We start from the raw sequence: 20,998 nt of genomic DNA, 5'->3' as shown, positions 1-20,998 counted from the left end.
CAATTAGCTGGACAGTGGAGAAAAACCCTGCTAATGCCCCCACAGAGGAAAAAACACCAACCTAAGTGGAGCCTGTCTTAGATGTCAGGAAATCTACAGGCAAGGGTGAGGTTAAGGACATTCCAGGAGAGATTCAGAAGGCAGTTTGCATCTTGCTGTACACCAGAAAACGCACTCCTTGCTCAAGGTTATCCTCCCATATTGCTGGAATTGCTGGTGCCCGAGAAGGCATGTGCTCTAGCTCCAGCTTTTCTTGTGGTTGTGGAGTTCATAACGTCTCTGCCTTGTGGGTTCTCTGATGTCTTATAAGAGATGAGTTCACATTGCCATTTCAGTACAATTCAATTAAAAAGTCAATTAGCCCAGATACAAAGCGATCAGTGTCATTAATTCTGCAGTTCATGGAATAACACTGTGTTTTGTTGCTGTTTTGTTCTGCTGTTTTATTTTACTCTGAATTGTATGTGACTTTTCCTGCTCCACAGTCCTAGCAGACACACACACATGCAGCATGCATACATCTTCTTTCCAGGTTCAGCAGTTGAAAATGTTGGAAGGGAGCAGCTCCAGGCAAGTCCCTACATGCTGCAGAACTCTTGAGCACTGTTAAGGAACGAGCAGAGTTTTTAAAGAACATGGTTTTCACCTTCTCAGAACGAACCACACGCTTTTCTGGATCACCTAGCCCTGTCCTCCAAGGTTTTCTTCCATTTGCTGTGCATTTGGAACTATGTTGTATTTCCCGGAAGGGAAATGATATAATAATAATTTAAAATAAATTTTAAAAAAGAGTCTAAATTCTGTAAGTTAAGGCAAATGCAAATTGTTTTGGCTTCTCTGCAAATTCTGGTAGTTTCACTTCCTAATGACACAGGCTGCAATTCAGCTTCAGACCATTTGTTTCAAAAAGGAATGACCACACCAGGGAGACTGCTGGATGTCTGACATCTGTTTAACAAGGAAAAAGGGATTTGAAGGAAGTATCAAATTTGCAGCCTTGTATTTATCTGTGATCAGCTTTCTCACTGAGAGAATGTGACACATATTGTTTGTTAGGCTTCAATAATTTGTTCCCAACATTTGACTTCACTTAGGAATTGAACTGGTTCTGGCTTTTAAATAGATGAGTCCTGAAAAAGTGTCTGGATAAACAAGTCTTCCCTGTTTAAATTAGGAATGTGCCAAATGACTGGCAGGTACTTGATATATAATTTAAATTTAAAAGAGGAAGAAACAGTTCCAGATAAAGATCTCCTGGGATATCTAGGGGAAATATATGCACCTATATTTAGCTTATCCCTGGTTTCAACCCCATAATGCACATGCAGCAGCACACACTTTGCTTTTGAAAAGAACAGGCCTTGATCCTTTAACGAGCTCTGCTAAGCTTGCTAATAAAGTTACATCCTGGTTAATCACGTATGTGCTCCCCAATTCCTTCTTTGATACACCATGCTCTCACAGATGGTGAGAGCCATACCATCTCAGAATGGTTTGGATTGGAAGAGACCTTAAACATCAGCTATTTCCAACCCCCCTGCATGGGCAGGGACACCTCCCACTAGACCAGGTTGCTCAGAGCCCCATCCAGTCTGTCGCTGAACACTTCCAGGGATGGGGCTTCCACAACTTCCCTGGGCAACCTGTGCCAGTGTCTCACCACCCTCACACTAAAGAATTTCTTCCTAATGTCTAAGGGCAAGGAAGGGAAAGGAGGGAAAATGAGAGGAAAGGAGGAGAAAGAAGAGGAAGGGAAGGGATGGGAAAGGAGGGGAAGGAAGGAAAAGGAGGGAAAGCCAGGGCAAGGAAAACCAAGGAAGGGCAATAAATGGAAAGGAAGGGAAAGGAGGGGAAAGCCAAGGCAAGGAAAACCAAGGAAGGGCAATAAATGGAAAGGAGGGGACAGGAAACTACGAAGGTCAAACAAGGTCAAAGCAGCTCAAGGAAGGGGCAAGGAGGGGAAATGAATAGTTTGTGCAGATGTTCGGGAGTCGCTAGAGGGGGAGGCTGATGGTGGGTGGTCATGGATGGCAGATCCTCCACAGGAATCCTGACCTTGGGGCTTTGATGTGAGAAGGGAGGAACTGGAGAGATTACTCAAAGGCTGAAGGTAGCATGGTCAAAGTGTCTTGCTAGAGATCTGCTCTTTCAGGCAACCCAGAGGAGGCAGCCAGGGTGAGACTTTAGAATGAAACTTTGTGATAACTTTGCTTTTTACATTTTGCCTTCTGCAAGGGCAAAAACTGAAGGAGAGAACATGAACAGGCCTGAGCCAGCATGGGCATGTGGGAGGACAGGCTGTCGCTGGGACACAAGGGAAGGAGAGCTGAGATAACAATCACTTCACCAAAGATCAGGGTGGAGAGAGGCTGAGTTCATGGAGACTTTTCCCCTAACATACTGGCCTTAATAACAATCACCAATGTTCTTCCTTTAACTCTGCAGGACCCAAGGAGTCACCACACCATGGAAGTCACTATCAAGAGGCACTTCCTGAGTGTTGCTGTTTTCCTGATGCACTGTGTGGTCCACAAGGCAAGCTGTGAGAAAGGCAACACTTCCCCTCTGCACTTCACCCACTTCTTCTACAATGCCACCATCTATGAGAATTCAGCCCCCAAGACCTACGTGGAGAGCTCTGTCAAAATGGGTATTTACAAGACAAACCCCGAGTGGGACATCAGATACAGAATAGCCTCTGGAGACAACACTGGTCTCTTTAAAACAGAGGAACATGTGATTGGGGATTTCTGCTTCTTGAGAATAAGAACCAGGAGCAGCAACACAGCACTTTTAAACCGGGAGGTCAAAGACAGTTACATGTTAATTATCAAGGCCATAGAGAGCACCTTTGCTTATGAAGCCTGGGCCAAAGTCTTGATCCACATTCTGGACAGAAATGACTTGAAACCTCTCTTTTCACCCCCCTCCTACAAAGTATTAATCAGAGAAGACACTCCTCTGAAAACAGTGGTCAGCACAGTCAGTGCCACAGACGCTGACGCTGGCCAGAATGCCGAGTTCTACTATGCCCTCAAAGCCAAGTCCAACCTGTTCACCGTCCACCCCACCACGGGAGCCGTTATGACCACAGGTAGGCTGAACAGCACCCATCGAGGCAGGCACCACCTGCAAGTTTTGGCTGTGGACAGAATGAGAAAGATCACAGAGGGCAATAACTCTGGGAACCTGGCTAGTCTCATTATTCAAGTGGAGCCATCTATCAGGAAACCCCCCTTCATCTCCTCCGTGAAGGTGACACCACCTGACTCAGCTGAAGACTTTCTCTATGCAATTCTGTCTGTAGAAAGTGGTGACTCAGAAGCAGGGATAGATTCGGTTGATTTAGTGGATGGAGATCCTGGGAGACATTTCAAAGCCATCAAATCCTACTTTGGGAGCACAGAATTCATGATTGTGTCAACCAAAGAGGTCAACTGGCTACTTTACCCATTTGGTTTCAACCTCAGTCTACAAGCCAAGGACAAGAGCAAGCCACCACTGTTCTCTCCCATTAGAGTTATCCATATACCTCCCTCCAAGTATGTCTCTGCCAGATTTGAGAAAGAAGTGTACCGGGTCCAGCTCAGTGAATTTTCCCCAGCTGGAAGCCAAGTTGTTATGGTGAAGATCACACCAGCCTTCCCAAATCTTAAATATCTTTTGAAACCTACTCCTGACAGCACAAGCTTTAAAATCAATCCTCACACTGGACTGATAACTACAGCCAGAGCAATGGACTTCCACGAGCAGTCTCATTTTGTACTTGAAGTCACAACCGTTAAAGGTCACGCATCCACAACTGTTGTGATTGATGTCACTGACTGCAACAACCACGCTCCAAGTTTTAGCCAATCTTCATACCATGGGGCCTTTGATGAAAATGTGCCTCCTGGTACCAGTGTCTTAACAGTAAGGGCTACAGATGAAGATGAAGGAGACAATGGCTTTGTCACCTACACCATAGCCAACCAGAACTTGGTTCCCTTTGTAATTGACCCCTATTCTGGCATCATTTCCACCTCCAAGTCCATGGACTATGAGTTGATGCAGAGATGGTATCATCTGCGCGTGTGGGCATCAGACTGGGGCTCACCCTTCCGCCATGAAACCGAGGTCTACGTTACCCTCACGCTGAGCAACATCAATGACAATGCTCCTGTCTTTGAAAAGGCAAGCTGCAGTGGCACCATCCCACGGGACTTTCCTGTTGGGAACCCTGTGGCCACTGTCTCTGCAATTGACAGTGACGAGCTGCAGCATATCAAATATGAAATCCAGTCTGGCAACGAGTTAAGGCATTTTGAACTCAATCCCATCTCTGGGGTAATATCCCTAAGAATATCTCTGCGAGATCTTCTTCCTGAACAACCACTTTTCTACTCCTTGAAAATAACTGCAACAGATGGAGAGAACTATGCTTTGCCAACATCTGTAAACATCACTGTGGTCGGCCAAGGTCTCCCTGTCAAAATGCAGTGTGAGGAAACGGGAGTCTTGAAACAACTGACAGAAACTATCTTACACTCCATGGAGTCTCAGTCTCAAGGCCACAGGCAGGATGATGAAACATCTCTGAACTTGCACCTTATAAACCATAATGCTCCGAAGTTTGATGACAGCTTTCCACGATCTGTTGATATCATAGAGACTGTTCCCATCGACTCAATTATTGCTGACCTTTCAGCTATTGATCCTGATACTGGTTTTAATGGGAAATTGGTCTATGTGATCTCAGATGGAAATGACGACAGTTGCTTTAGCATTGACCTGGAACTGGGTCTCCTTCAAGTCCTTTCTCCTCTAGATCATGAAAGAACCAGCTTCTACACTCTTAACATAACTGTGTACGACCTTGGCACACCACAAAAATCATCTTGGAAACTCTTGGATGTGAATGTGTTGGATACCAATGATAACACTCCTAAATTCCCACAAGGTGCCTACTGGGTGACGATACCAGAAGATGTAGCAACAGGGACAACAATAGCTCAACTGAAAGCAAAAGATGCTGATAAGGATGACAATGGGAGAATAAAATATTCCCTTCTAACCCCCACAGATAAGTTTGCCATCAACAGTGTCACTGGAGAAGTGACAGTTACAGGAACCCTGGATAGAGAAATGTGGCCTTCCTATGTGCTGAAAATCGAAGCTAGAGACCAGCCCAAAACAGGCTACCAGCTCTTCTCTGTTTTGGATCTCATTGTGAGTCTGGAGGACGTAAATGACAACACCCCACAATGCATCCCAGCCCTCAACAGTGTGAAGGTCCCAGAGGACCTGCCCGTGGGGACCATCCTCCTGTTTCTGGAGGCTTTTGACCCAGACACTGGCTCTGGGGGTGAGGTGAGGTACAGCCTTGTTAATGACGAGGAGATGATGTTTCACGTGGATAAGGTGACTGGGGCCCTCCGGTTGGAGAAGGAGCTGGACTATGAGAAGAGGGACTCTTATAATCTAACCATGCAGGTCAGTGACAGTGGGAAGCCCTCCTCACGCTCTTCCCTCTGCCACCTGGAAGTGAACATCCTTGATGTCAACGAGAACTTGCACCCACCACGCTTTGCCTCCTTTGTCTTCAAAGGCTGGGTGCAGGAGAACAGCCCTGAAGGCACATCAGTGATCATGGTCACAGCAAAAGACATCGACAAGGGGAAAGATGGAGAGGTTCAGTATTTCCTCCGAGAGGGCACTGGCCTTTCTGTCTTCCACATTGAAAAGGACACAGGTAATGACAGCTTAGTTTAAGGTGTACCTCAAAGGCTTAAACTACCTGCTGTAGCTTAAACCTGACCTTTTCACCTAATAGGACATTTGTATATTCTATTGATGAAGTTCCATGCATTTGTATATTTCTTGCCTGTGCAGGGAAGTGCAACATGCATCCTTGTATCTGGGGGAGGAGCAAGCAGGGCTTGTCTCCTTAAAATAATGGAAAATTAATATTTGTTCTCCCCCAAAATACCGAGGTCTTCCCTTTCACTTGTGCACCAAATCACCCTCCGCACAAGCAAGCCCTCACCTTCCACACAATCTCACAGCCGTGCAAGGTTGGTGCCACAGTTTATACTTGCAACAAAGACCAGGAAGCAGGCTAGAGACACAGACTGGTCTAGCATTGAGGGCAGAGTGTTCTGAGTTCCTCACAAGCATTTTCTGTCATTCTTCTAGGCACCATCCGGACCATAGGACCACTTGACCGAGAGGGAATGTCTCACTACTGGCTGACAGTGCTAGCTCTTGATCTGGGAACAGTTCCTCTGTCTTCTGTGACTGAAATTTATATTGAGGTCACCGATACCAATGACAACCCACCTCAGATGTCCAGGCCTGTTTTCTATGCCTCTGTGATGGAGAATTCCCCACCAAACACATCTGTCCTTCAGCTTGACGCCTTAGATCCAGACTCTAGCTCAGAGGGAAAACTGACTTTTCACATCGTAAGTGGAAATCCTCAAGGACTCTTCACCATTAACCTCGTTACAGGTAAGGTTGACCCAACTCAATGTCTGTTTTTGAGGCTTCCAAATGCCCCCAGGATGTTACATATGCAGTAGAAATGGCCCACACAGCTGCCTTTGTCACACCTTCCTTCTGCAGGAAAAGTTCTAGTCTCCAAATACCCTGTGTGGGGAGGCTGAGGATTGAAACCCTCACCCTGGGAGCTGCTATTTGCATCTGGATGGGTCTTAGAGTGACACAAATGTGCTACTTTCAGAGCCCTAAACAGAACCAAGCAGTTACTTTTCATCTTCCCCTTATAAACAGCTGCCCTATGGCACAGCCTGAGCCAGGAAACGCTCTTCTGGAGGTGACTATCTGCTCCTGGGACAGACCAAGGCAGGACTAATAAAAATTAACCCCACTGCATTTAAAGGCTCCACCCATTCTCTGTTACTATTCATGTAGTAAGCCTCTGCTGCCATCTTCCTAGACTATATCTTTCATCAGAGGATTAATTACCAGATCTTTCAGAGCCATCAAAAACCCACTGATGTTTTGTGTAAACAGCTTCCTCAAACTATCCCAGCAGAGCTGACATTGGGCCAGTCTGGCAAGGAAAACTCTGCCGAGCCCTTCACTCCACCAGCTCCTGGGAGAAGAGGGAAGGGAAGGCACAGAGCCTGAGTATGGGAGAGGATTAATTGCATGACTTGGATCTCCTGCAGATGATAAAAGCAGTTCACCTGCTGTAAAGGGACAGAAGCCTGCTCTCAGATGGGAAAGGAGCTGGATGCCTTGGAAAAGACCCATGCAGCTCTCAGCTAGATGTTACTGTGGTGTCATGGCTATCTGGCTGTGCCCTACAGCTGGCTAGGAGGGGAGTGTTTAGCAAGAAATTGTGATGCTAAAACACTGAAATCCTCTTGTTTGCAAGAGGTTTATAGGGTGTCTCTACTTGGCACCATGTAGATGCAGTTGAAGATGTCAACTGTCTGTGAACACTGCTCCCTCAGGTGTATCTTCCTGCACTCTCAAAACCTTTATAGCCAGGTCAGGGCATTGCTCTGCGTCCAGATTTCCCACATAGTCCAAATGACCAAAAACGACTATCAGGACACCAAGCTAGCCCCCCTCATCTGCTGGGCTCCAGCCTGCACCCATGTAGCCTGCAGGAAATTCAGCCTTCTCTGTGCTGTAGGTAAAACTCTTACCCCAGGATGAGTGCAGCCCTACCCAGCCATGCTCCAAAGCTGCCCTGGTTTATGGCAAAACAAGTGACACCAGCAAACTGTGAACATTTTGCTAATCAGACACTTCACCTCTAAGCCAAGGTCTTCATTCCCATCTTATACCAAAAAAAAGGCTCTGTTGGCTATGAGTCATCTCCTATTCACCTCTCTCTGTAGCCAGTTAATTTGCATGTGAAGAGTGATAAGTTTGTCAGTCCTATAAAAAAACTCATGAGCTGATCTTATCCTATGGACAGTTGCTGGAGGTCTCTTCTCTAAACCCTAAGCCTGGAGGTTGTTTAAGGACTTGCTTCCAAGCTTGATGAGGATTCAGTTATCCGTTATTTTACTTGCATATCACCCAAAAGAAGAAATAATTACCTGCAAACATTGGCATAAACTGAGCAGTTTCTATCCTTATTCTTACAGTGTCTAAAGAGAAGTCATCTGCTACCGCTGCCAGAAGGAACATCACAGCTTGTCTAAGCTTCAGGGCTGTAGGCAGCTTATTGGCAACCCTGTGATGTTTTCATTCTGCAGATGAGAGCATATTTGCTCTGATAAGTAGAATAAAAATACAATCTTTGGTCTCAGCCTGGAAGGGCAGCAGTGGAGGATGAACTGCTGACCTTTCAGTTCCTGGTCTTTCACATCAGTGCAAGGATATATTCAAGAGAAGGTTTATCCCAGTGCAAATCAAACTACTTAACATTTGAACACGAGAAAGGAGAAACCACTGGAAGTTTCTGAGGACTATAATGCTACATGAGCACTGAGTCTTATTCTGGACTTTTTGTTAGGACAAGTTCTTTGTTCTTCACATGCAATAAATTCACCTCTTCTTTCACTACCTAAAGGTAGTGATCACAAAAAGACCCAGAAATATTTCAGTTCCTGATATACCAGAGATCCTGCCAATACTCCTTCCATGGTCAATCCCAAACCCTGTGACAGCAAATGAGTTTGACTAGGCAGAGCTGCATATCTGTGATCAAGCTGAATCTCTTTGTCACGTTATTCACCAAGAGGAAATCATAGAGGCTGCTGCTCCTGGTCACACAGTTTGGCAAAGGAGAGGATAATCTGTGTGTGCCAGGAGTTCCTCCACACTCAGAAGAGAAGGGAGGCTCCTACATTTGGAGAAGACTGTGATTGAAACCTCTTCAATCCCACACTGTCTTCAAAGAATAGATAAGCCATATCAGCACTGAAAAAAGCCAGAGCATGAGAAGGCCAGTGGTCATCCTGGGTGCTTCCTGGGCAGAAAGTGCTCCCTCGGCAGAAGGAAAGGAGGAGGAAGCTTGTGCTCATCCTGTGTGCTAGTAGGAACTAAGGTCCCAGTTTACTGTTACAACAGACACTTCCACACCCAGAATAACCCTGCAGAATAGCCCTGGATAATTATTCAGGGCACAGTGCCACACTATTGCAAGTTACCCATTTCTGCTCCTGGAACCAGCTTGTTCTGCATTTGATCCAATATGGCAGCACAGGCCTGGCTTGTGCATTGGAGACATGGACATGCCCAGCAAAGCCCCTTGACTTTTCCTCCTGAGACCTTGCAAAGAGACAGAAACAGCAGTGATAACTGTCCCTCATCAGGGCTTGGCTCCTCCAGTGTCCCTGAACTACCACAGAAGGGCTCTAAGTTCTTCCAGCTCAGTTCCCTAAAGAGGGTGGAGAAAAAAAGAGGGAAAATAAAGGAAAGGCTAATGAGAAGAGGGAATAAAACTGTGCAGTGAGATGAAAGCTTTCTGCCATCGGCAATGGAATCTCTCCAGCCCAGCCTGGCAGCTGGTGCAGAGCTGTGTTTGTGGGAGACAGAGAGAGAGAGAGAGATAAGATACATGGTGAGATGGGCAGATAGCAGGGCTTGGGGTACTCTTCTGCTGGAGAGCTTTTCACCTTGTTTTGTGCAGGGTTTGCAGTGCTTGGTGTGAGAGAGGTTCCAGTCTAGACAGGACCAGGAGGAACTGGGAGGCTGTGGCAGGAAGAGTCAGGATGAAGCTATTCTTTCCACTAAAAGGCTATTTGGAGAATCCTTCTACCTTGGACTAGTCATCTCAAGCTCTTATCTAGTGCTGGTTCTTCTGATCCTTCTCCTGCTGTGTCAGTGTCCACGGGCTTTCCCAGGATGCCTGTGGTTCCCAGCATTTCTCTGCAGGGAAGGACATCCAGACACAGCCTGCTTTATAATTCTGAGGGGTGGTTGCACTGCTGCTCCCGAAGCCACCATACCACAGGGTCCAGCTGAGCGTGGAGTTGGAGCAAAGCAGGGTCAGAACCAGAGGGGAGGTGGTAGGAGAAGAAGAGAGGAGAGGAGGTGAAATGGAAGAAACAATGAGACAACAGAAAGAGGATTTCAGGAGAACAACCTCTTCCCTTGTCAGGATCTTGTAAAAGCCCCAGTGCCTGCAAACCTGATTCTGGCTATTTTAACTATCTTAGATTTTCTTCCCTGCAGCGAGGGCCGGGGGCCAGCAACCTCCACCCCAGCCCTGCTCCTGCCAGCAGAAGTTATTATTATTTTTCATTCCCTGACAACAATTCACTGTTAATTCTGCTGTTCCTGTTCCAACACGACCAACTTTCCTCTCTTCCCTTTCCAGGCAGCAAGAAGGAGAATTATTGACAATGTGTAGATAGGCTGTGAGAGCAGAGCTTGTGCCTGTCTGTATGGATGGGATGATTTCTGGACCTTCAGGTGAATGCAGAGCTTGGCTAATTGACCGAGTGCAATTAGGACCTTTGACAGTTTTGTTCAGTCTCTGTAGGACTTAGCGGAAACCTTCAGGGCCACATACAAGAACACAAATAAAGGACACCCACTTGATTTTAAGTCCTATGGGAAGGGCTAGCTGATGTTTTCCAGAGGGGCAGGGACTGCACTGGTAACTTGCATGTGAACACAGGCACACACAGAACACTCTCTTTGAAAACTAAATGGGCACTTCCCTGGTCCTTGCAGGGGACAGCAGAAAGAACAGAGGAACTGATTCCCCAGCCCATGAAAGCTGATGGCAGTTCCCCTTTAATAACAGTTTCCACTTCCATTTTAGCCCTCTGGCTTCACAGGTTGTATATCCAAGTAGCAACAAATAAAAATATGTATTCATTCCAGCTGGCTTCTCTTGAGCACCACGTCCCATCCCTGTCTCCCAGACTCTGGGTGCTCAGCTGCCATGTGAACACTGCTGGCAGTTGGTTCATCTTGGCAGCCACACAGCACCACAGCTCTGTACAGGAATTAAAGGGACTAACCCTTAACCACAAGAGCTTTCTGATCTCAAGGCAGAGTGGTAACTGCGTCTGGAGAGGGGAGCTGGGAGCCACGACTAAGGCACAGGGAGAAGGACAGAGGGAGTTTGCCTGGGGTCGGGAGGAGAAGCCAACCTTTTGACTTGTGGCTCAACAGATAAGAAGCAAAACCCAAAAATACCATCTGGTGAGTGTCTAGTAAAGACTCCCAGCTGGGATACAGTACCAGTCTGTGACAGAGAGTCATCTCTCAGTCCCCAGGAGATCTAAGCATCTTGGAACTAGATGATCTTTAAGGTCCCATCCAAGCCAAACAATTCTGTGATTTTTTGATCTTCAGTGGTACAGACATTCAAGACAGTCATTAAGTTCCATTTCACCTGCCTTCACTGCAGTCCTTCTTGTCCAGCTCTAGAAAGCTCAGCTACAATCCTGTTTCCTTTCTTTTTTATCATGAAAGGTCATGAAAGAATTTCAAGGTGTGGCCAGGCAAATCCAAATAATCACTTCAGAGTGGTTTAAGTTACCTTCCATCAGCTGGCATGCGGTAGCCTGGTGTAAATGAGGTATTAGTCTGTTGCAACTGAATTTTGCAATCTGATAGACTGGAAATAGCCCCAGTGTGCACACAGGTGTTGGGTGGCTCCATTGTCTATGTCTAGCTACGTGTCCTATGGGCTTGTTAGTCCAAAACTATGAACCATCCTCTGAGGTAGCTGGAGTTTTAGGCTTTGGTCCCCCGTCCTAGCCAACCTATTGACAACGTGGGCAGAAGCATCAGAGATCTCAGTGGACTGCTGCTGTAGCTCCTTCATTAGGCCCCATTTCCAGGCATATCAAGAGTTTTCTTGCTATTTTAGCCCTACAGCCTCCTATGAGCCTGAGAAAGGTTCAGAAGCTCCTCAACCAGTGTACTTAGACCACTGCTGAGTCCTCTTCACCTGCCAAGATGTCAAAAGGAAGATTAGGGAGGAGAAAAAAAAAATGCATTACATACACGCAAACAGAGTCTTTCAAATAATCTTGTCATAACACATTAAGGAGTGTTGATTTATGATTGTAAAGGCATCAAATAAATGTTTAGTGGAGCTGCTGGTGCCAAATACGAATAATCCCAGAGAACAAGTGGAAACAGTTAACAATAATCTTGTTCCAAGCAGCTGCTCCCTCCTTCAGCTGCCCAATGTTTCCTGCAGCCATTTGAATTGTGTCTTGCCTCTCATGCTCAGACAGCAATACACCAAAGTATGATACAACTGAAAGCAATACTATTAATTAAAACTTTTGGGCTTCGGACCAGAGATGAGAGTTGAGAATGGTTCACACAACTCTGGTTTGCAAGTCGTTCAGGATGTACGAGTGCATGTGCTCACACTGGTGGAAACACGTACTGCCTCTCCTGCAAAGCACCTCCCAGGGCTGCAGGAGCATGGAACACTGCTCAGGTGGCCAGGAAAATTCACCTGCCCTTTGGTTGTGTGAGGAAGGGGGACTTGCCTTTGTGAGGAGTGAGCACCATGACCACAGCGACTGCTGGGAGCAGGAGATGTGGGGAACGGGCAAAAACATTCCCAGGTGTCACTGGGTGACTGCCAGAAACTCATGCATTATATCTACAGTTTCCATCATCGATAAAGCAGTTGTGAAATGGTCCAGAGCTGCTTTGTTCCAAAGGTGAAGAATCAAGGCACCTGATAAGGACTATTATCAAGCCAGATGTGGAAACACACGCCTCAACTCCATCCTTTCCACGCTTGCATCCACTCAGCTTAGTTACTGACAGGCCAAAAAGAGGCAATTATGATGATTTTGTTTAAACTCTAGTTTATTATAGCCAGAGTTCCTCCCTCCTGCATCCAACCTATTCCCTGTGGTTAAACTAGGGTGTATTTTTTAGAAATCCCTCAAATCTTGCAATTGTTAGAGGATTCATTCTGTCTTTCAGCAAGGCTTAAACAATACACCAACATTATTACTGACTTATTTTTAGCCTGAATGCATTTGTTCTAGTGGTAGAATAGAGGGTATTTCCCAAGGCAGAAGACAAACTTTTGTCAAAACACTGTAAATTACAAAGAGCAAGGTTCAGCACAGGGAGAACAGGAGTCAAGACTTGTTAAGAGGCCAAAGCTGTGCCAGCACATGCAGAGTGTTTCTTACTTAGAGGCATAAGAGAAGTTTTTTCATGGTCCTGCAGCCTTTCTCAGCAAATGCCTTGACAACCTTCAACTGCTGTAGGCATCTTGGGGGTGTTCCCCCTCCTCCATGGTTTCCTAATCAGAGTGAGCCCAGCACCTCCCCACAGGGATTCACACTGGAAGGGGACAACCGGCCCTCTGGGGGTATCTGCCTTTCTCCTCTGATCACAAAAGAACCTGAAACAGGATGAGGGTTGCTGATATGGAGCACCCCTGGGTTTGATCAGCCCTGGCTTTCCTTGGACACTGAGTCGTCGAGCTCAAAGGGCTTTTTTTCTTGGCAGGTCTTATTTCTACAACTTCACGGCAGCTGGATCGAGAATACAAGGCTGAACATATCCTAGAGGTGGGTAATGATGATTGTAATTAGCTTTATTTACCTACAAGTGTATTAAGTCCTCAAAGAGCTTTCCTTGCAAGTTGGAGCACAGAGAAAGTATCTCATCTCATCAGCTCCCAACTGCTGGGAAACTTAATTAAATGGTGTGTGTTGCCCTAAGAGACAGCTGCAGCAGTACTCTGGGGTTCATTATTTCCTTACTGAACACTGGAGTAAAAGGCCTGTTCTGGAAGCTGGGAATGCAGGAAAAGGACTGGAGTTGTCCTCTAGCAGAATGGATAATAAGTTATGGGGGAAATAGGAAGCCAGAGAAATCCACCCTCATTTATCTCATTGTATGAGAAACTGGTGTGTAGCCACGTGTTACTGGCCTCCATCCTGAGGTGCTCTGAGCCAAGTGTATCTACATCAGAAGGATCTTGAGGGGTTTCTGTCTCTCAGGGTGACTGAGGATAATCCAGTTTTCTCTGGGATGCAGCACCCTGGGGGTGTGCACAGGCACAGCGAGGTGGGGCTGGGTGGTAACTTTCCAAGCAATTGCAATACAAACATTTGTAGTTGTGTGACCCTTAATGCCCCCCTCACCCCTGCCCGGAGCAACCGCCAGCAGGAGCCCTGCAGACACATCTCCCAGTCCGTGCACAAGCCTTGCACACTGCCAGCTACAGCCTCCAGGTTTTACCCTGCAGAGAGAAGCAATGCTCCTGAAAATGCTGAGATACAAATGCAGATGCACCCAAACCCCCTGGTTTAGTCACTGCCCATCAGGACAAAGGCTGGCTGTGGTCCTAGGTCATGACAAAGATCTCTGTCACCTACTCCCTTTTCTTGCTGGCAGGTGGCTGTTTCTGACAATGGAGAGCCAGCCCTGAAGTCCACCAGCAGGGTCGTGATAGAAGTCCTGGATGCCAATGACAATCCTCCCAGTTTCCCTCACAAGCTCCTGATGGTGCAGCTCCCCGAGAGAGATGTCTCGGAGACACCACGGCCAGTCTACAGGCTGATTGCCTCTGACCGTGATCAGGGCCAGAACAGCCAGATCACCTACACCATCGAGGAGGAGGAGGAAGGGATATTCACCATCAACCCCACAACTGGCATGGTTTTCTCCAGGAAGGCTTTTCCTGCCTCTGAATACAACATACTCACGGTGAGAAGAGAGGGAAACAGAGAGAGGCAATGGGAAGAGATGGGTGGAGAGGGAAAGAGGGGGAAGGCTGCAGAAATGGAAAAGATGAGAGAAGGAAAAGGATGGAGAAAATGTAGCAGTGGGAGGAGAGCTTGAATGAGACAGACTGGGGTTACAGGAAAAGAAACTGGGGAGGAATTATGGGAAATGCAGAAGGTAAAAAGACATTAAAAATTGAGGATAAATGTAAAATTAACTGTCCAACACACTCTCAGACATTAACACAATGATCCACAATCCCATATGGATGTGGACCTGAACCTGAGCAGTGTATGGGTTTCAGTGGTGCCTCCATTTGGCAGTCTGACAGGCCATGAGGCTTGGGTATGGCTTTAAAGCTCTCCCACGCTCTGTGGGTCCCTGCAAGGAGTCTTGTGACCCCAGTTTCTGCTGTGGATTGAGCTTGGCTGATTTACTTGATGGTCAAGAGGAAACTGGGTTGTGTGGCTCTACCTCAGAAGCAGCTAGAGCACAAGCCGTGGGGTCAAGATTTGTTCTGTGGGATTTGGGGTGCACTCAGACCTGAAACTCCCAGTGGTGGGAGAAACAGCTTCCCATGAGGCTCCTGTGGGCTAAACCACCCTTCTCCCTGACTCCATGTGCGTTTCCCGGCAGGTGAAGGCCACAGATGGTGGCAGCCCACCCCTTTCCTCCCACGTCAGGCTTCACATCAGCTGGGTCGCCCGGCCCAGCCCCTCCTCAGAGCCACTCGCTTTCGATGAACCCCACTACAACTTTGCTGTGATGGAAACAGATCCTGTGAACCACATGGTGGGAGTGATCAGCACTGAGATGGGCCCCAGCCAAGTGTGGTTTAATATCACAGGTGAGACACAGACATTAAACCAAAGCAGTGGTGTCTAGGAGCCCTCACCCCAGCTGCCTGGGCTTCACTCGCATGCCTGAGCTAATGAAGTTGTTTGCTTTAGGTGGAGGTGAGCTACAGGGAAAGCTTTCTCACAGACACCAAATGGCTTAAATAGTCATAGACAAAGCTGCCTGTCCAAGTGCAATTATCTAACACACTTTTTTTTAATGATATTCTGGGACTTGCCCATGTTTGAGGTGTTCTCCGATGTTGCGTGAATGACAGGGCATGCCAGTTCCAGCTTCTCCTGGGAACTGAGTGACATTGTTGGTTGTGGGGAAACAACCTGGGAGGATCCAAGTGTCTGGCTGGGTCTTGCAGACACCCCCTTGTCTCTCCCTCCCTGCTAAGCCCACAGTCTCAACAGGGAGTTGAGAGGGAAGGATTCCTGAAAGAGCTGGCCTGACCTAACTGGTGTGGCTCTCCTTTCCTCATAGCATCCCAGGGGTTATTTAGACATGAAACATGAAGAAGCTGTAGGGCCTCCTCCAATATATAGGGTGCTAGGGCAGAGGGGATGTGGCTGTCACCCCGGGGGACTCATCAAGCAGTGTGTGTGCAGAACTGGTCCTGCGACCGAGTGCCAGTTGTGCTCACGTAATTCGGTGTTTTGAAGTGGTGCCCCAATCTGCCTCACACAGCCTTTCCCTGGCACTGCCCGTAGGGCTTGTCCTCATCAGACAAAGCCTTAATTGGGCGACTGAATAGTTTTTCCCATTACTGTGTTAGGGCAGGGATAATTGTGTATGAATAGTTCAGCAACAAGAGATACAACGCTACGAGGAGCAGACAACATCAGTGCAAGGCTTTCTGGCATTGACGGTGTCTGCCTGGGTTTGCAGAATTAACAGTATGTTCCTCTGATTGCTGCCCCATCGTGTCCCTGCTGAGTGCTTGACCTCATCTTTGCCGGTTCCTAGTGCACCAAGTGCTACTCGGGGCTCTCTTGGTTTCTGTGCTGGTGGAAAAGGACAGGATTTCACTTTCTTTGCCAGGGAAGCAAAGCATCAGAGTAGCTGGCAACCAAGCAAGTGATGCAGAGATGAGAAGCCTCCAGCACCTCATCAAAAACTCACCTTTCCCGGTCCACAAACACTCTGACACTGAGGCTGATGGTGTCTGCAAAAACTCTGACAAAGCAGCATCTTTCTTCATCTCTTTCATCTCCTGGGCTTCCTCTTTCCCACTGGCACCTTGCAAAGGGAGCCCTTCTCTCTTTTCTCAGGGAAAGGCATCCATGGATCTCTCTTTTCCTCTCTCTCTGCTTCTTTCTGTCTCCTTCCCAGTAGGAAAGTGGTGGTCCAGATGGTTGGCAACCACTGCATTTCTCCTGCAAGGGAAGATATGTAATTTAACCACCAGCCAAGATTTTCCCAGCTGGTAAGAGAACAAAGCAGAATCCAGAGCATTGAGGAGCTGGGAAGGGAGAAGCTGAAACCTGGGATACATTTCAGAAAACTACTTGTACCTCTCTGTATCTCAGACCAGCATAGTGGTGTTTCACAGGTGATAAAGAGCTAACAGGCCACCAGCAAGCCAGGCATGAGAAAGGAGCTGCCACGCCAGAGCTGAGCAGCAGTGGGGTGAGGAACAGCCCTCTGCTGCTGAGCTGCTCAGGCCTGCGGTTCCCTGCGCTCCGCAGCCATCTGGGTTGGAGGCAACAGGCTCTGCTCACCCTGGAAGCACCGTCTGCCTCCCCAACTGTTCAACACTTGGGCTTCTTCAGGTAGCTCACAGGCTTCCAGCCATGGCAGTGAAGACCACTGCTGATATGCCCACAGTGTGACCTTGAGTTGGAAGCCAGCAAGAGCGTTGTCCAGCCCTGCAGGTCCCTGATCCATGCTAAGTCCACAATGCTGCATAGCTGGAGACCTTGTGCAAATAAATCAATGCTCAAATGTGCCTGTTGCAAATCAAGCCAGGACATCATATGCATGCTTGCATCCTTTCTCCTCTCCTCCCCTTTATTTTCTCTAATTCCCTCCATCTTCCCTCTCACAATCCTTTGTCACCATCTGTGAATACTTTTTTGTCCAGCTTCTCAATGTCCTCCCTGTCTCCTCTGTCCATCTATCACATTCTGTATTTAGGTTCTGGTTTTGGGGGGAACCTCACCCATGGCACTGTCCCCTATCTAACTGTGGCCAAAGAAGTGAAAGTGAGAAGCTAGAGTGAATGTCTGCACATCCCCATTGAAGGTTCATTGCAGGTCATGCCACTTTTGTGTGGCTGGGCATGAGCCCCTTGTGTGGTTTGTGTATGGTGTCTGGAGGGGGAGATCCTCATCCTTTGGATCTCCAGGCAGCTTCTGGAGTCCCTTCCCCTGCAGAGGCTCCTGGTACCTGCAGTTTTCTTCAGACAGAAATCTAGCCACTCATTCATTTTCCCATCTCTCCCCTGCTCCAGGTGGTGATGATGACATGGATTTTGACATTGAAAAGAGCACAGGCAGCATGGTCATTGCAAGAGCCCTTGATGCGAGGAAGAAGTCAAGCTATAACCTGACAGTAGAAGTCACTGATGGGTCCACTACCATCAAAACCCAGGTAATGCTTTTTTCTTCAGTAGAAACCCCATCTAGAGTGAGCATATGCCAAAGGGGGTCTTTCTTCTGACTCCTCTGAGCTCTGGATCAGGGGTCAGACACAAGAACCTCCTTACGCTGTCATCTTACATTACACAGTGGCCCAAGTCTTTCCTAAGTACCAAGCTAGAATTTTTTTTTTATGTTGTTGGAAACACAAATGGTCTAGGGCCTTGCTGACCTTGCAGCACAGATGCATCTACAAGAGGTGAGGGGGGGCCCTGGCCTGTGCTGCTCCAAGTGCATTGATAACATATCAGCACTGAGGTCCATGGGGCTTGGTGGGGCAACTGCAGAGTTAATGTGTCCTCCAAGTTGTCCCATGAAAAGCAAGTGCTGTTGAAGGGAGACACTCTGCTCTGCAGCTAGTCCCTGAGCCCCAGTTAAAATGGCTGCTGAGATTTACCCATCTTCACCTACCCCCAGGAGTGGTATACAGGGCTTGATCTTTCACCAGTCATTTTCTCCACACATAAGAAGCCTCCAAAAACCCAACCCTCGCTGCACAGGAAGACCTAGAACGTGAGTCATCCGTCAGTGTCACTTATCATGGGAAACTCACTGTGGAAGTTTGTGGGGGATGATGAATGATGAACACCAACCATTCCTGTGAAACACAGTGCTAACGGTTGCCCACCTATCTCAGCTATCTTCAAGTATTGCTCCAAATAAACAAACAAAGCCCCACCTTGCCTGGTGTGCATTCCCTGACACCTCACATCTCATCCCTACATTTATTTTGGCACTCAAAGCCACTAGCAGATGTCAAAAAACCTGCTTGTGCAAAACACCCGTGGCATGTTCAGCTTTGCTATAGGAAGCAAATTATTACACTTCATTGGGACTTCCTAAGATGCAATCAACACTTCATCTGGGGGGGATCAGGACAGTCAGGGTAGGAGACCAAAGAGAAGTGACTAGGTGACGGGAAGCAGGATTCAGGGAGGCCATTCACAGGGGGTTGCTGTTAAATGCAGAGAGGAAGACTGGGCTAAAAGATGTAGACCAGAAACTTGGCTTTTGCCTACCTTCTCCACACGTGCTACCCTTGAGATAGGTCATTGCCTCTCTTTCTTCACCAAACATCCCCTTGCTGTCACCTTCCTGGTGTGGAAATAAATGAGTGCTGGTGTGGAGGCACAAGTCGGCAAAACTGGCACCATGGCTGAGCAATGGCTGCTCTTCACAGCAGGCTGTGACAGTTGCCCTGTGTGCCAAGAGCAGGCAGGGTCAGTCTAAATGGCTTGCCAGGTTGGAGAGGTTAAAACAAAAAAAAAAAAAAAAAAAAAGAGGAAGCAAACTGAAAATCACTGAGGGAGGACACAGCAGCTCCTTGGGGAGAAGGACAAAAGGCCTGCCAGTCCCATGGATGGCAAAGCCCCAGGGGGTGGAGAGCTGTGATGGTTGTAGGGCTCAGAGCATTGCTACACCCGAGGGGTTGGTAGCTGAGATTTTACATGGCTGCATAAATCAGACTGCTCCTCATCTCTGCTGCCCTCACTGTGCTGTGTCCCCACCCAGGCATTCATCCACGTGATTGACATCAACCAGCACCGTCCCCAGTTCCTGAAGAGCCATTATGAGATGTGGATTCCTGAAGATACCCCCTCAGGAAGGAAAATCCTTCAAGTCAGTGCAACAGACAAGGACAAAGGCAAGGGTCTCATCTACACCATCCATGGCAGCATGGACCCCAGAAGCACAAGACTTTTCCAGTTGGATCCAAGCAGTGGGGCCCTCACAACAGCAGAAGGCTTCAGTTCTCACTCCATGCCACAACACACCCTAACAGTGATGGTGAGTCCCAGACAAACCCTGCTGAGTCCATCAGCTTCCCTGGGTTATATGGGTCACTGGAGAAATCCAGACTAGTTCTTGACTTTGTGGGAAGATTTGTCTAGAGCAACAGGGAAGAGGAAAGCAGGGTGTTAACCTTTACTAAATAACCATCCTGGACAAATCTAGGCAACACCCTGCTTTCCTCTAACTTGCTCATTTCATCCGAGGGCCACTGGATTCTTGTAAAAGAAAGCACAGTGGATATTTATTGTTTGGTTTCAAGTTTTGGGGCTGAACCTTACAGGCTCCTTCCCACCTAAGGGGTTGGTGCCACAGAAACATGACATCCTCTCTCAGAGTCCTGAAGAGTTACTTGGAAGCCTGGCTCAGAAAAGGCTGCCAGATGTGACCATACCTTCTCTTCCTCTGTCATTCAGGTACGAGACCAGGAGGTGCCCATCAAGAGGAACTTTGTTCGGGTCATCATCCATGTGGAGAACTGCAACCTTCACCCTCCACAGTTCAGCAGCATCCATTATGAAGCAGAAGTGCTGGATTCAGCAGTGGTGGGCACAGAGGTTATACAAGTCAGAGCCCTTGATCAAGACCAAGGAGCCAATGCTGAAATCCACTACTCCCTTCAGGCAGGTGAGAGCCATGCAACAAAGCAGTTTAGGCCACAAACATAGATGCATTTCCATGCTCTAGCTAGTGGCCAGACAGTTGACCAGCTTTCTCCAGCTCTTGCTAAAAACCAGTAACTGGCTGTGCATTGCTAAAACATGATTTTATTTCCTATCCAGAAAAAAATCTAGAGCAAGCAGGTAATTTCCATATTAGGGAAATTTCCATATTATGGAAGAAGCATCCTTCCTTAGGAAGACAATTCAGTGTTGAGTCACTGGTCTAAGAAAAAATGAGATTGGAAGAGTGAGAACAACTTAAAATCTTCTCTTCCCATCCATGGGAACCGAGGGAGAGATTCTTGTCCAGTTGTTAGGCAGAAGTACTCTCACAGCAGTCATCATCACTTCCACCAGTTCTACCAAGAAATACATCCTTGAGGAAGGTGAGCACCCTCTCAGCATTAGATGATGGTCTTTTGG

General features: G+C 47.5%; 1 protein-coding gene across 1 annotated transcript in view; it reads left to right on the top strand.

Annotated features, from left to right (window-relative positions):
- The window catches only part of FAT2 (FAT atypical cadherin 2), a 57,230-nt gene that overhangs the window by 9,740 nt on the left and 26,492 nt on the right, over positions 1-20,998 (top strand). The window contains 8 exon segments of the mRNA XM_051631008.1: positions 2,446-5,731; positions 6,175-6,489; positions 13,417-13,478; positions 14,311-14,622; positions 15,277-15,487; positions 17,936-18,075; positions 19,635-19,910; positions 20,330-20,540. Coding sequence (XP_051486968.1) covers positions 2,467-5,731; positions 6,175-6,489; positions 13,417-13,478; positions 14,311-14,622; positions 15,277-15,487; positions 17,936-18,075; positions 19,635-19,910; positions 20,330-20,540 — 4,792 coding nt within the window. The 5' untranslated portion in view covers positions 2,446-2,466.

The sequence above is a fragment of the Apus apus genome, chromosome 13 (genome assembly GCF_020740795.1).
Source record: "Apus apus isolate bApuApu2 chromosome 13, bApuApu2.pri.cur, whole genome shotgun sequence".
In the NCBI taxonomy this organism is placed as follows: domain Eukaryota; kingdom Metazoa; phylum Chordata; class Aves; order Apodiformes; family Apodidae; genus Apus; species Apus apus.
The sequence above is the reverse complement of the archived record's forward strand: the minus strand, read 5'-3'. Positions and strand labels throughout refer to the sequence as shown.